Genomic DNA, 17,431 nt, shown 5'->3' with positions numbered 1-17,431 from the left:
TTACCAGGTAGAGGAGAGTCAGAGGACCTAGATCTTGTAAAAGTCAGGAATCAAGAAATTTCTCCAGAAAATGATGGGAAAAATATAAATATTCTTTACTTTAAGAAAAAGGGAGGTTTTGCTATCTTTTTTTTCTCCCAAAATGATGTGCCATTATTTATATTTCTCAATTATGAAATTTGTCATCTTTAACATAATTTCTGGGTATTTATATTTTTTTCTATAAATTTTCTTTTTACATTTATTGTCCATTTTCAAAACTGGGTCATTTATTTCTTATTGTTCTCATATTCTGGCTGCTGATTCTTTGTTACATATATTACCAATGTTTTCTCCTATTGCATTGTTTTAATTTGGGAATGATTTTTTTTTGACACAGGTATGTTAAATTTTATCATGGAATTTATTAACTTTCTTTTATTTTTTCCGAGTTTTGCTTAAAGAGCGTTCTCACCTCAGTGTACATGAACACACGCACACGCACAAACATGCACACACACACACACATACACACACACACACAGGCAAACACACATTTTCGTCATTATTATTGGCTCTTGTTTTTTAAGGTTCCTGTAAACCTAGGGATGAAGAGAGGAAATGAGACTAGAGCAAGTTAAAATGTCACAATGAAACTCGCTGTGTCCATCCATTTTTTTTGAGGACACTTCTTGGATTGCTAAAAGCCTTTTATTTCTAGAGTTTTGAAAAAACTTGATTCTGACAATTTTTTGCCGGTGTTCTCATTCCATTATGGAGGAGAAAGTTTTTTTTTGGATTTTTTCTTTGTTATTTTGTCTAACTTGATCAGTAACTACTAGTTGGATGAATACATAATGTCCACTTTTCCCTCCTTGGTTGTGCTTATCTTATCCAAAGACTTGAGGATCATTATGCTTATTATATCCTGAGTTTCAAGAAAATCTAATCTGATTATAAAGTGATTTGCTTTCTGGAACTTGTGTGTGTGTGTGTGTGTGTGTGTTTTAATCAAGGGATGTAGTTGTCAGGAGTATTTAATTTAGCAGTTGGACACAACTTTCAATTTAAGTTTTCAGCAAAGGCTTTTAGTGGAAAATTCTAAAATGATGTAAACATTTTCTTCTAATCATGTTTCCAATTCACTTTTGAAGTTAGAATTGCTAGCATAATAATATTAAATTCCTATAAAAAAAGAAAAACCTTATAGTAGCAGTTAAACTATTGAGGAACTCTTCGTAGTATGATAAAACAGCTGAAAAGAAATTTCATGTCTCTACCTTTCTTATTTTTCTATTAAAATTTTCATTTTTAAGCAATTAACAACTTCAGATTTTGTATTAACTGATTTGCTCTTGTGGATTATATCACTGGTAAGAAATTGTCCTAGTTAAGATTTTTTTTTTTTTTTTTTTGTGGTGCTGGGGATTGAACCCAGGACGTTGTACTTGTGAGACACTCAACCAACTGAGCTATCTCCCCAACCCCCTTGTTAAGATTTTTAAGAGTTAAATAGTATAGTGATTAAAAGCAAGCATTGTGGATTAATATCACTAGATTAGTGTTTTGGCTTTTCTGCATATTAGTTGTGTAGTTGAAGGGGACTTTTTAAGCTTTAGTTTCTATATCTGTAAAGTAGAGATATAAACCTATCGTGATGATTGAATTAGCTAATGAATAACTTTTAGTGCAGTTCCTGATACATAATCAATATTTATTAAAATTAGCTATTGTTATTGATATTATGTTAATAGTAATAATAGCAAAGATTAGACTTTATTCTAGAAATGTGACCAGAATTGGGAAATGCCTACTTAGAGGTGAGTATTTAGAAAATCCCATGCTTATGTAAGTTATTTTTCCCTATTATGTTACTGACACAAAATTAGTTTTTTTCTCCAGGAAAAGTTGTTGATTCTTGTGGAACAATAATTTATTTATTTATTGTTTTTTGCAGCATTCCAGGAAATCTTCGAGAGTTTTTCTAGGATAAAAGCTGGTCGTGTTGCTATTGATGAAGTAGTTGCTGTTTTGAGTAGCATGAATATCTTTGTAAAACCTGACACACTGCAAGAAGTGATAAAATATTCCTATATTGACAGTGAGTTATTTGAATTTTAGATACTAATTTTATGATTCATCTTTTGCTTTTTTTTAAATTTTTTATTCTTAACTCTCTGCCACTGCCACTGCTCACTGGTGCCTATAGTAAAAGATAGTCTTGAAAACTTAAACCAGTAACTTCTAGAAATGTCATATTTTTTGTATGTTTGGTAAAAGTCTAAGTGTAAAATGGATTTAAAATTTCTTTAACTTCATCTCTCTTTTCAATTGTCATTTCTTGTCTTTATGGAGAGGTAGTTTCTTATATCAAGAGTACTGGCTCTACAAGATCTAAGTTTCTTGAATTCTGTTTTATTATGTAGTTTGGATTAAACTATCTTGCTATGCTGTTCAATTACCATTTGCACAATGTAGATTGCTTTAAAACATTATAAATGTATTTAGCAGATGTTTTATATTAAATACATTTGACCAAGGGATATTCTCTAATACCAGATAGTGATTAAGTAACTGATTAATTAATTCATTAAATGAGTCAGATAATCTGTCATCTATTATCTAATGTACTTGGACCTGTGCTAGGTGATACAAAGTTGAATAGAATACAGTTCTTGTATTCTTGTATTCTAAGGGAGCTCGCATTCTAGTGTTGAAAGAGTCAAGTAAACTGGAAATTATGCTCTGTGACAAGTACTATAATAGAATATACATAGGCTGCTAATACATTTTGGAAGCCCAAGGGAAAGATTATCAGAGGAGATAATGTCTGAGTTAAATCTTGAAGGATTAATAGGGATTAATTGATTAACAGAGGTGGTAAAGGGTGAGAGAGATATTTTAGATTGAGAACAGTTTATATAAATATGGCAGAAAAATAATCAGACATGGCATCCTTTTCAGTGAGTTTCACTGGTTTTGTCTCTCAGCAGTAGCTGTAGTACATGTTTGGCTGCTGATGTATGTTCTGGAGGTAGAACCAGACAGCATAGAGTTCTGTTAGGTTGTTATTTATGGTGGGCTCTGGAGTAGTAGACATGAGTGGAGGACCATATAGGAGATAGACATTAGTGGAGGGATATATTGGAGTTTGAAAATATCTATAAAATAGAAATTTTAGGTACTAATATCAAGTCATATTAGAATTAAACATTTTTTAGGATATATCCTACCAGGAGCAACAGAAATCATACATGAAACTATTGTAGCACTTTGCTTTTTGGCTTATGAAATTCTAGTCTGGGTCTCCAGATCTCCTCCTTTATTTGGGGAAGTAGACTGGACAAATGATACCATTGTTGTAGGAATTAAATATGAACATATATCACAGTGCTTGGTGCTGTGAACAAGTTCAAGAAAGGTGAGGCAAAAACCTAAGAGTCATCTTTGACAGCTTCATTGCTCTCTCATTCTCATGTAATCATTAGAAGTTCTCTTACGCATGTATGTGTGTTTGTGTTTATTTTTGTGGTACTGAGGATATAACCCAGGGACACTCTGCCACTGAGCTATAGTCCCAGCCCTTTTTATTTTTTATTTTGAGACAGGGTCTTGCTAAGTTGCCCAGGCTGGCTTTGAATTTGCAGTCCTCCTGGCTCAGACTTCTGAGTCACTGGGTTTGGTTATAGAATGCATCACTGTGCCTGGAAAATTTCACTTATTTTAAACTCCTACATATCTATTAAAGCTTTCTATTTCTCTATCTTGATTCAAGTTAACATAACCTTTTCTTAGGACAATTGCAGTTCATCCTTGCAAATCTACCCATATCCACATGTATCCTTTTTACGTTGTAAATAGAATGATGTTTTCAAAGCACAGATATGATCTTGTTACCCTGCTTGCATAAAATCCAATAATAGCTCTTGGACAAGAGCTGTTTAGGGTGACTTTAAAATAGTGTATAAGGCCTTGCATGGTCTGACCTTTACCCAGACCTTCAACTTTGCCTCAGACCTATTCTCCATTGCTCTGTGCTTTTTTAGTTTCCACTATATACACCAAACCCCTTCCTGCCATATACTCATTGCATTGTTCTTTTTTCTTCCTTGAATATTCCTCTTCTATTTAATTCCTACTTATATTTTAGTCATTTCCTATTTATACTGTAGATCTAAACTCAACCATCTATCCTTTAAGGATTTTCTCATTCACCTCTCTCATAGTACTAATTATAGTTGCAATTTGTGTTTTTAATTTTTTTTAACATTTGTATTGCAAATGATACTAAGCACCAAATGGACAGATACCATATCTGCTTTTGCTTAACATTGTATTCTCGGTACCTAGAAAAACACTTATAGTGCATATTAACTGCTCAACAAATATTTGTTGAATTAATTAATAATTCTGACTTCTTATGCCATCATCTCCAACTAGAAAGAACAAGATATCCCTCCTTTTTTCATGTGTATAAGTTGACTGCAATTTGAGGCAAACATTTTTATAAGGAAGGTACTTATCTTTTAATTATGAAAATCATCTTAATAGGAATGTTTGATTATGAGAGCTAAAACCTACTGGGAAACACCTAGATTGAGCAAAAAGGTAAGGTGAAATACTCTCCAAATGAAAACAACAGGAATTTGGTGTATAATAGAAGCTTAGTAGTATAGGAAGATTGATGGAACTTAAAAGTGGGTGGCTGAGTGGGGGTGGTAGAGAGTAGCTAGAAAACTTTAGGGCCATGGTATATACTTGCTTGCTATTTTGTTAAGAACAACCTTACTCTCCTTAATTTTAAATTATCAGTGAAAGTTTTAGCCTTGTATTAGTGTTGTTGGCAGGGGAATTTAAAGGCAAAAGACCTATAGGTCCTATTTTGGGTCACCTTGAGGTAGAGAGAGGTTAGTACCTGTAGCAGGTGATAATGTGATATCAAGAATCTATGGGAGCATGCCTGTAATCCCAACGACTTGGGAGGCTGAAGCAGGAGGACTGTGAGTTCAAAGCCAGTCTCAGCAATTTAGCAAGGCCCTAAGCAACTCAGGGAGACCCTGTCTCTAAATAAAATGTAAAAAAGTGCTGGGATGTGGCTCAGTGGTTAAGTTCTCCTGGGCTCAATCTCTGGTACCTAAAAGGAGAAGAGGAAGAAGGAAAAAAAAGAATCTATGGGAAGTGTTATAGCTGCACAAGTCACAATAGCCAAACTGTGGAATGAGCCTTGGTGTTTGTTGGTGGATGAGTAGATAAAGAAAATGTGGTATATATACACAATGGAGTTTTATTCAGTCATAAGGAAGAGTGAAAGTATGTCATTTGGTTGTAAAATGAATAAAATGTTATCTAGATTATCTAGTAGAGAGATTTAAAATGCTACTATTTCTTTCAATAAAAACTTATTAAGGAGCAAAACTGTAATCTTAATTTTATATTTCACTTGATACGGAGTTACTCATTCACAATTCCAAACTCATAATTATTCAAAACTCATAATAGCTGGTTCTCTGTCCCTGCAGAGACAGGCCTTCAAATTACTACACAGCAATACATTTCTATGTTGTTTTTATATTAGATACGATGAAAACGATCTGTGTTCACAAGTAAAGACAATATTTGAACTTATTTATTTCTATTACAGGTAACCAGACGGTGGATATTGGTGATATTATATTTGTTTTGAATGACCTACAACAACAGTATGAAGATGTTTGTAAGGGACCTCTTGTTGCTATAACAAGTTTTATTTGTAAATACAGTGTGTTTAAATTAACTCCTAATTTATAAGTTTTACAAAGGGTTTTTTTTTTCCTTTTTTTTTTTTTCTTTTATTTATTTATTTACAAAGGGTTTTTGAGAATCTTCTTTTGAACCCTTTAAATCAGGGAGATAAAAAGTTAGATATAATAATATACCTTGTTAATGTTGAGTATGTAATATTATTATCCATAATTGTTCTTTTATCTTACCCTTAATACACTGCAACACAAAGTTAAATTTAAAACAAGATAGTAATAAAAAAATTTGCTGGGTGCAGTGATGGGCGCTGATAATCTGAGACAGTAGAATCACAAGTTGTACTGAGGCCAGCCTCAGTAACTTTATGAGGCCCCCTCCTGTCTCAAAAACAAAAAAGGACTGGAGATATAGTGCAGTGGTAAAGCATTCCTGGGTTCAATCTCCAGTACAAAAACAGGATAATATTTAATTTATAATTTGTAGGGTATTCTGACCTCCTCACATGGATCCTTCTATCATTATTAGTTTTTCTTCATTAAGTACATTGTTTTTGATCTCTTCTTATTGCATATCATATTATTCACTATACTTTTCTCATTTGTCCAAATATCATTTGGTTAAAATTGCCTATTCCAATAATTTTAAGAGTTATATAGATTTATGAAGCTTGTTACATAAAAAGTAGCTTCTATCCTCAATCCTTCCCCAGCTTTTCTGGAGATGATCATTTTAAATGTTTTATCTGATTTCTTTATTTATATTAATATCATGTTTACTTTGTTACTTGTTGATTTTTTAAATTAAAAATCTGATATGATATATATATGATTTGACATATGTATATATGTAATGATAAAATCGGGGTAATTAAGATTTCCATCTCCTTAAAACTTATGATTTCTTTGTGTTGGCAACCTCCAAGAATTTAAACATATTTTTTAGAATTTTGGGTAGACATAGTAAACTTCCTACTTAAAAGAATAAGGATTTAGCTCTCGTCCATTTTTTATGTGTCCCCTGCATACTCACTTTTCCCATACTTATCCACCCATCCAATATATTTATGTATAGATGTTTGCATACATAATTTGTTTAATTGAAATTCAGTATTTATATTAATAAATCTACATAAACACTATTCACAGCTGACCCATATAGTGTCATATCATTACTTTGTTTTTCTGTGCAACATTTGTTCCTTCTTTGAGTTAATAATTGCCATTTATTTATTTGGTTGTTTTATTAATATTTCTTTAAATTGTAGATGGACACAGCACCTTTATTTTATTTATTTATTTATTTATTGTCATGTGGTGCCAAGGATCAAACCCAGTGCCTCACACATGCTAGGCAAGTGCTCTGCCACGGAGCCACAACCCCAGCCCTAGTTGGTTGGTTTTTAAAAAGTAAATTTATTACTGATTTGACCCCAAACGTTGTCAAATGTCTTAAAAATCCTCTTCATAATTTTGATTGCACCAGGTTTTCTGTCACTTTTGTGTCATTGAAGAAATCTTCCTTACAATACTCTGATCAAATGTAGAGACCAACGAATTGCATATTGGAGAACTGAAATGGATTTTTTTGACCTCTGCATCTTGTGTGCCACTCATCTTGGGTTCTCCTTTTGCTCAAATTTTGGAGACTCTTTTACTTCAGTATCAGATTCTTTTGATAGTTTGGCATAGGATTTTAGATTGGAAATGGTTTTTTTCTCAGAAACTTGACTTTTCTGGTTTCCTTTTTTCTTTCTCCTTCCCTTTGTTTTTCCCTCAGGTTCTTCCCTCTACCCACTTCCTTATTTCCTCCTTTCTTCTAGTACTAGAAATTAAACCCAGGAAGCCCTACCACTGAGCTACATCTCTAGCTTTTTTATTTTGAGACAGGGTCTTGCTAAATTGCTGAGACTGTCTTTAAACTTGTGATCCTCTTGCCTCAGGCTCCTGAGTAGCTGGAATTATAGGTGTGGACCACCACACCCAGTAGATTTTCTAGATTTCCATATTGCTATTGAAATCTCAAATTCTTCTCATTCTTGACCCTTCTGATGTACCTGATTTTCCTCTTTTCAAGTTTATGGAATATTTTCTTTTCATTAATTTTTCTGAAATCTTCATAATGGTGTACCTTGAAATATGTTTCTTTGTAACTGTGTGCTGGGTACAGTGTTCTGTCATTCTGGAAAATTAAAAAAAAATGTTGATTATTTAATTTTGTCTATTATTTTTTTTTCTTTTTGGAAGTTTTGGTATTTTTATATTTGACTGCCTGTACTAGTTCTTCATTTTTTTTCAAGTCATTTTCTTCTTTATTTGGAATTATTTTCCTTTTTATTTATATCCCTTGGGATCAGACATGGTGGTTACATGCAGAGAAAACAGTATATTCAAAGGTTCAGAGTATGAGCCGGGCATGGTGGCACATGCCGGTAAGCCCATCTACTCCTGGAGGCTGAGACAGGAGGATCACAAGTTTCAAGCCAATCTCAGCAACTAAGTCATGCCCTAAGCAATTTAGTGAGACTCTGACTCAAAAAATAAAAAAGGGCTGAGAATGTGTCTCAGTGGTAAAATGCCTCAGGGTTCAATCCCCAATACCAAAAAAGAAAAAAAAAAAAAAAAAAAAGATTCAGGGTATGATTATGTGATTGTGACCAAGAGCCAGTAGCTCAAGGTAGACAACCCCAAAAAGTAAAACAGTTTCTCCATTTTTTTGGAGTTAGACACCAAAGTAAGCATTCTTTTTTTTTTTTTAATTGTAAACAAATGGGATACATGTTGTTTCTCTGTACATGGAGTAAAGGCATACCATTTGTGTAATCATAAGTTTACATAGGGTAATGTTGTTTGATTCATTCTGTTATTTCTTCTCTCACTATATATTGTCAAATAATCTGTCTTTGAATTCTTTTTTTTCCTGCTCCATCAAGCCTGCAATTTTTTTTTGCATTTTTCATTTCGTTCATTGTATTTTTCAGTTCTAGATTTCTGTTTTTATTTTTTTGAATTTCAGTTTCTCTGTTAAATTTGTAATTTTGGAGATTTATTATCTTCTAGATCATATAGAATTTTTCTCTGGGTATTCTGGGAATTCATTGACCTTCCTTACAATGAGCATTTTGAATTCATTGTCCAAAAGTTTGTATATTTCCACTTTTTAAATCAGCTAATGGGATATTATTGTATTATTTCGATGGTGTTTAATCTCTTCAGTTTTTCATGTTTCTTGTTGTAGTGATGTCTTCATATTTGGAGAAATAAGGGAATTATTTCAATCTTTGAAAACTAGAGTTTTCTTGGATAACCTTTCAGAAATATGGCTCATCCCACCCAGAGATCCTGGGCAGGCCACTTTTCATGATCCACAATGCTAATGCAGAAGTGTTAAAGATTTTATTTTTACCTATATACTAGCTTATTTCTCTTTCATAGACTGCAATTAGAGATTCATGCCACCATATGTAAAGATTTACAGGATTTTAAAATCCAAAATTTTTCTTCAATTCTTCATTCTCATACAGAGCAAACTATGAAACTTGTCATTTGTTTATTTTTGGTTCTGGGGATTGAATCCAGGGTCACGCCACTGAGCGACACCTCCAGCCCTTTTTGTTTTTCATTTTGGACAGGGCATAAATGCTGAGTCTGGTCTTGAATTTGTGAGTCTTTTTGCCTCAGCCTCCTGAGTTGCTGGGATTATAGATGTGCACCATCCCACCCAGCAACTTTTCCATTTTTCAAAATGCAGTGTATTTCTAGTCAAGATTATACTACTACTCTAATTATTTTTAAAATTTATGTGACCTTGACAATCTTATTCAAAGTTATACTTGATCAAATATTACAATATTGAAATACTTCAAAATATGTAATTCATATGTAAGGTACTATTCTGAACCATCAGATGAATTCTATAAATGAAACTATGATTTGGGATATTGTGTAATATTTTTCTAAAGATGCTATTTTATTTGTGAAGTTATTTCAAACCCACAGATACTGAGAATGAGTGAAATTAATATTTCCCCTCTATAACTTCTTAATAGTTTTGTACCCTTTTAACTAAGGAATTTATATCTGTATTAGCTTATTAGTCTATTATCTTTCCTTTTGAAAAATTTTCTAAATGCTACTTAAAATGAAGATATTGCCACATAGAAATGCCAAATGCCACTCATGATATAAGAAAGATGAGTTGTTAAAAAGCAAATTGGCTCTTTAACTTGCACAGATCAAAGAAATAATCTTGAGAATAATAACAACATTATTTTCTGTATACAAAAATTAAATAACGGGTCTAATTTGATATGATAGATCATGAGAACTGAAAGAAATGGAGAATGATACTATTTTTTTTTTTTACCGACTGAGCAATCTCCCCAGCCCGAGAATAATACTTTTAACTAAGCATATAACATTAACGAAATCAGTAATGGAAAATGACAAAGTTTATTTTTATTTTTTAGATGACAAAATTTAATCAAGATAGTTGTTTAGGTTGGTAGGTCTCTCAAATTCAATAAAACTATTGTGGGAGCACATGGGCTTTTATATATAATTTTTAAAAAAGTGTATTATAGTTAATACATTAACTACAAATATTAGTGGCATTCCTTTCGACATATTCATAAATGCATGTAATACAGTTTTCTCCATTTTAATCCCCTTCCTTCCTCTTCTGTCTTCCCTGATCCCCTTCCTCCACTCTATTAATTTTCCTTCTATATATTTATTTTTGATACATTATAGTTATATGTACAATTGGAATGAATTATGGTATATTCATACATGTACCTAATATAATTTGGTACACTTCATTCCCCAGTCCTTTCCCATTCTCTTCTCCTCCCTCCCCTTTGGTTCCCCACTTCCACTCTACTGATTTTGTTTCTATTGTCATGAGATCCCTTCCCTTTTTTAAATTCCTTTTTTCTTTTTAGTTCCTACATATGGTAGAAAACATTTGACTCTTGACTTTCTGGGTCTTGTTTATCTCACTTAGCATGATGTTCTCCAGTCCCATCCTTTTTATCAGCAAGTGACATGACTTCATTCTTTATGATTAATATGCCATTGTATGTATATATATATGTATATATATTCATATATATACATATGTGTGTGTGTATATATATATATGTATGTACATGTACAAAAAATTTCCTTTATCTTTTTGTCTATTGATGGGCATCTGGGCTGGTTCCATAACTTTATTATTGTGGATTGTGCTGCTCTAAGAATTGTTTTGCAGGTATCACTATCTTGATTTTAGTTCTTTTGGAAAAATAGCAAGGAATGAGATAACTGGGTCATCTGATGGTTCCATTCCTAGTCTTTGAGGAATCTCCAGTCTTCTTTTCAGAGTGGTTGTACTAATTTGCAGTCAGTTGTATCAACAATGTAGTTTATTATCTTTCTAATGTAGGAAGGAATAGAGAATGAGAATCATGTTCCAGTACACTATCACTATAGTTTCAGTGTAACTTTAAGCAGCCTTGGATGAAAGTACTTAAATATATTAAGCTATCATATTGTATTTATTCTAGTTAATAGTTTACATTTTTCATCATCAACTCTTACTAGTTTTTAAAATTTGTTATACCTCATTTTAATATACTCAAACAATTGGTAATTTCTTGAATGGCTTTTATGTGGATTTAGCTGCTATGTTTTGAAATATAATACAAATTATACAAGTAAATGATATAATTAAATGTGTTTATCTTACCTAGCAATTATGGAAGAGTCAGCCCTGGATGAAACTGTAGACAGAAAGTTACCAAATGTAGCAGGATATTCTCTACAACATAAGAAAGGCAGCTTACCTTCCAGACTATTTGAATCTTCAATATTCAAGAAGTTGAATGGACAGAGCCTCCAACATCAAAGTAATATTATGGAGAATGATGACACTGGATTTAAGAGATCAAGACATTCTTGGCCAGTAGGGCAATTCTTGGACAGGCCTGTTAGCAGTCATGAAATTCATGACTCAAAGTCTGTACCACAAAGCTTGAAGAGTACTATAAGCCTCAGTAAATCTCTGGATAAAATTGATATTTCTGGTGTCCCAAAACTTGAGAAGCTAGCTATGAGAAGACCTTCCACCCTTCTAAAACAGGTTTCATCTGAGGAAAAAACTGCGATTAATACCCTGGGTCAGTACCACATACATAAGTCAGACTCTAGGTGGTTGATTTCTTCAGTCATCCCTGAAATGACCAGAATGAGCTGTAAACATTTTAATAGTCAATACCTTGTGCAACATTACTTCTGATGCATAGGCCAGTGGGTATGATCTTGTAGTTTTGAAGGCAGTTCCTTTCCAGATAACCCCCTTTTGGGGAAGCTTAACTTTGAGACTTTTATTCAAAGATTAATAACTCCCTAGAGCTATTTCCCCTAGTTTTTTTACTCCTTATAAAATAAAGAGCTTATTTTCCTTTGGGGATAATTATTTTATAATTTATTTGAATAGGTACATAGTAAATTTATGTGAAATTTTTGCTTAGCATTCCACAATTTAAAAACACATGATATCTGTAGTATTTCAGGTATTATCTCCTATGGATATCAAGAGAAAATAATACCATACATCTGTAATCTCCATGGCCTTATTGTCTTCCTAAAGATGTATAATGTTTTTCAACCAATATACGTATTCCCCTTCTGTGCTACTTCTACCACAGAAGTATTGTGCATGGAACCTACTTAAACACTTCTTCCTATAGGTCCCAGCTGAAGTTACTTAGTCCTGTCTATACTGTTTAAAGAAATTTGTTGACATTTTTATTGCATTTAGTATTTAATAGTTAAATAATACTTACTGAAAAACTAGTGATTCATACATTAATGCAGAATTTAAATGACTCAATTGAAAAAAAGAATATGATCTATTAAGGAGAACGAGGGGGTTGTTCATTCTGATTCCTTTACAGATGTGCTGCTGTTACTCTGCCTCATTTCTATTTCTGAAGGTTCTTTGCATTTTAATAAGAATTAAAGCCCTAGGTTATCAAAACACTAGATTAGTAAACATTTAGCCAGTGGATAGAAAAGGCCCTCAGAAGAAAGTTATATTTACCTTCCTGGAGTCATTAAAATCAGATGTCCCCTACCACTGATATACTTACATAGAGAAGTATTAGTTTATTTGGTATATATTCCCCAAACAAATTTATGGTAATTGGTCATCTATGAATTTTGACTTCCTCCATGATTTAAAAATAAAACAAAATATATTTTTAAATTTTAAGCTAATTTTACATTCCTAACTGTTGCAAAAATAGTAAACATCTCCACATACTCTTCATTCAGTTTTCCTAAGTGTTAACATCTTATATAACCACAGTATAAAACTCTAAGCCAGGAAATTAGCACTGATACAGCACTACTTACTGATCTCTAGATGTATTCAAATTTCACCAGTTGTTCCATGAATTTTCTTTTTTTTCATCCAGGATCACACATTAAATTTAGTTGTCATGTGTCCTGAGTCTCTTCCAACCTGGGATGGTTCCTCAATCTTTCATGACCCTAAAATATTTGAAGAATAGTGACTAGTTAGTTTATATAGTCCCCCCATTTTGGGGTTTCCTTACGTTTCTTCATGAATTAATTTAGGGCACAAGTTTTTTAAAACCAGTATCTAAGAGGAGTGATGTCATGCCCATCTCAGTGCATCATATGAGGAGGCTCATGATGTCTGTCTATGTATATCTGCTTTTCAAATTTTATGTTTTGCCAGTTGTAAACTGAGAGTTTATTGGAAGAGAAAGAACTCAGATTTCTCTAGGAATTCTGGACTTTGAACAAAGTGCATTGATGTTTTGATATCTTGGGCTCACTGATTATATTTTGTTTTTTTTGCTTTTATCAGTATTTTATGGTTGTAAATAATATTGGAGTTCTTTTTAACATGATCATGCATACATGGGGTAGAATCTGTTTCATTTCAGTTTCTGGTGCTTCCTTCTCCCTCCCCTTCTCCTTCCCCTTCTCGCCCTTCTTCTACTGGTCTTCTGTTTATTGTTTTTTTTTTTTTTTAATCATGTATTTATTTATTTTTTTGAGACTGCATTTGATTCATTGTACACAAATGGGGTAGATCATTTAGTTTCTATGGTTGCACACGATGTAGATTCACACCATTCATGTAATCACACGTGTACAGAGGGTAGTGATGTCTGTCTCAGTCCACCATTTTTCATAGCCCCCCTCATTTCCTTCTACATGATCTGAAGTTTCTCCATTCCTCTCTAACCCCCATTATATATCATCATCCACTTATCAGGGAAAACATTTGGTTTTTGGTTTGTTGGGATTGGCTTATTTCAGTGAGCATAATATTCTCCAATTCCATTCATTTATTTGCAAATGCCATAATATTATTATTCTTTATGGCTTAATAATAAGAATCCTCAGAAAACTTGGAATGGACCCACCTTTGACCCAGTTATCCAACTACTGGGTTTATACCCAAAGGACTTAAAATTAGCATACTACAGTAATGCAGCCACATCAATGTTTATAGTACCTCAATTCACAATAGCTAGATTGTGAACCTACGAATGGATAAAGAAACTGTGGTATATGTTTATTGTTTCTTTAATGGGTGCTTTACAGTTATACATAAAGCTGAATTTCATTGTGATAGACACACACACACACACACACACACACACAGTATAGTTGTGTAGTTCTTCTGTTTAATCAGAAGTAAGTAGCAATTGTCTGGGTCACTGGAACAGGCTGTTTCTCCAAACTACTAGCTTGTAAATGTTTTTGGAATTGTAGGACAATTTTGTGTTTGAGCTAACATAGAAACATTAAGTATTATGTAACATAAACATACAGTCCTCTTTTCTATTAGGTACTGAGTAAATAAAACTTGTTCTCTGATTACTAAAGATTTTAGTACCAATTGCTGCTTTAGACACAAACTCTGTTGCCGAACAGTCTTCTACATTTTATATATTTAGAAAATGTCTGTAAAGTTATCAGTAAACTCAAAAGAATATTACCTTTCTACAGAAGAACGGCAGTTCATTTTGCCTTCATTAGGGATTACTTTATTAGATAAAGAGTTCCTGAAGATTGGGACAGAGACTACTAGAAATAATGAGAGTTTGGTAACACCAAGCTTTTTGAGAAAACTGTTTGTTTTTATGGAATAGTATTGAATATTGAAGGAATTTCTCTTGATCTGAAGTGGAACATAATGGGCCATTCCAAAGAAGAGTATGAAGGAACTGATATAAAAATGGAAAATAGTAAAACAAACAAACCCTGGAAAGTGGTTTGGAGGGGTTAGGCCTTTCAAGTCTCAGATTTGTTAGTAAAGCTCTTCATCACTTTCCCTCTGCCTTTGGCATGGGATAGGGACTAAAGGATCCAGCTGTAGAAAGATTCAGTAAGACTGCAATATACAAGGGATGTAAACATCTCTAAGGAAATAGCCTAGGGATTCAAGGAGAAATGATTGGAGAGTCTAGAATGTAGGGGGAGTTTAGAGCTAGTATAATAATCAAGGTAGGCAGTTAGCATCTAGATATCAATTGGCAAATCTTAGTTAGCAGCCTATATACAAGCAGAGTTTGTTTTTAGGGAGTGTTTTTGTATTAGGGAAGTTGTATCAGTAACTAAAAATTGTCCACAGCAGAAATTCAGTCGAGGAGAAGTCCAGTTGCCTCTTCGAAGAGGCAACATTTTTGGGAAAGAATGACTTGGGAGTAGCATGAGAAGTGAATTCTCAGGTTGGAAATGGGGCACACATCTGTAATCCCAACAATATGGGAAGCTAAAGCAGGAGAATCGCAAATTTGGGGGCAGCCTCAGCATCTTAGTGAGACCCTCAGCAACTTAGGGAGAACTTGTTTCAAAATAAAAAATAAAATGTACTGAGCTCAGTGGTAAAGTACCCCAGGGTTCAATCCACAGTACAAAGAAAAACAAAAAACCCTGTGAATTCTCAGAAAATGGGCACAATTTCTTAGCTAAGGAAAAGAAAGGAAGAAGATTTGAGAATAAAGTTATGTGTGTGTGTATGGTATAGGTGCTAAACATTATTGAACCTTTTTTGTTGCGTATCAGGATTGGAATATCACTGTGGAGGGTTTATATCCAAAAATGGGTAGTAAATTGAACTACTTGGATTCTAGGGGTAGGAATGAGGATACACGGATATGACAGAGCTGGTTAATATTCTCAAAGATGTCTTAATGGATAGCATATTGACTGGGTTTTCATGTTCTCATTGTCCAGGTGAACTACACACATACACACACACACACACACACACACACACACACACACACACACAGTTTCCCCTTTTCCCATGTCTATTAAAAATTTAATATCTAACTTAGTCCTTTGAATGTAATAGAAATTGAAAAACCAGGGACTGTGTCTTACTTATTTTTGTATCCTTGGTGGTTAGCATAGTTCTTGGCATTAATATGCCCTCAATGGTTGTTGAAATAAAATGAACTTGCCTAATTTAGAAATCCTTATTATATGAGACAGGATATAAAGGAGAAATAGGATGATAAAACAAAGGATCACGTAAGATTTTCTTCATATTTATATTAAGGTATGAATTTAACTTTGATGCCAAAATACAACACAATGTATGATACAAACTCTTTATTTTACAGAAAGTGGAATGACGAATAGAGAGGACTTTATGATAGTTCTCTCCAAGGAGCAAAATCTTGCGGAATACAATGGTAGGTTGGAAATTTATTCTTAAATGATTTGGAGGGAAGAGCCAGTTAGGTTGAGAAAAATTAGGTCTGATAGATCTGAGACGTCTTTTGGATAGATACTTAATACCCCTGTGACTCTTAGGTCAATTGTTAGTTTAAACAATTGCTGTCAGAATAATAATAACTTATTTGCTTAACTCACTTGCGATCTGAATTTTTTACAAACTGAAAAGTTCTGTAGTAGTACAATTAATAATGAGAAGATTAAGTTGATAAGTAACCCATTGATTAAGAATTGAGGGGTGATTTGATTTTTAATGTTTTAAAAGGAACTTGTTTGATTGAAATGCTGATGTGGTTTACTTTTGTCGTAGAACATTTTTAAAAAGCAGTTTTATTGAGATAAATTTATATACACAAGATGGATTCGTTTACTGAGTTTTGGTAAATCATATTATAGAGTTGTACAACTATTACTAATGTCGCGGTGTTCTTTTTGCTTGTAACAATTTTTTGTTTTTGTACAAATAATTAAATGTTTTCCCAGCAAAACTGAGAAATGAAAGGCATTCAATCTTGCTGTTTTAGTTTCTTCTGCTTATTCATATGCTATGAAAGATGAGCTTTTTGTCCCTCTTCCAAATATTTCCCAAATGAGAAAAAATTATCCAAAGGAAGAAACTTCCTTTTATACCTAGATGAAGAGTCTGAGGCTAAAAGCTACATTATCCTTTGTCCTTTCTGATGGATGTAAGTGCTTAAGAATCTGGATTTCTTGAAGATACTACTAGCAAAAATTTATTTTACCAACTCAGATATTGTTCTATTGCTTTCTGAAGTAGTAAGTATCTTGTTCACACACTTCCTCTTTTTTTCAATTAAAATCTTTTTATTTTTATTTTTATTTATTTATTTAAATTATTCATTTATTTTAAAACTTTTTACAGACTGCATTTTGATTCATTGTACACAAATGGGGAACAACTTTTCATTTCTATGGTTGTACAC

The 17,431-nt window shown here is 32.9% G+C and overlaps 1 protein-coding gene across 1 annotated transcript in view; it reads left to right on the top strand.

Annotated features, from left to right (window-relative positions):
• EFCAB13 (EF-hand calcium binding domain 13) overlaps positions 1-17,431 on the top strand; it is a gene marked incomplete at its 3' end in the record, with an annotated part of 174,619 nt that overhangs the window by 30,491 nt on the left and 126,697 nt on the right. Inside the window, exons 10-11 of the mRNA XM_079130326.1 lie at positions 1,937-2,080; positions 5,621-5,692. Of these exons, the coding sequence (XP_078986452.1) occupies positions 1,937-2,080; positions 5,621-5,692 (216 nt within the window). The remainder of the gene's footprint in view (positions 1-1,936; positions 2,081-5,620; positions 5,693-17,431) is intronic.

Source organism: Sciurus vulgaris (genome assembly GCF_902686455.1).
Source record: "Sciurus vulgaris genome assembly, chromosome: 3".
NCBI lineage: Eukaryota > Metazoa > Chordata > Mammalia > Rodentia > Sciuridae > Sciurus > Sciurus vulgaris.
This window is presented reverse-complemented; position numbering and strand designations above follow the sequence as displayed.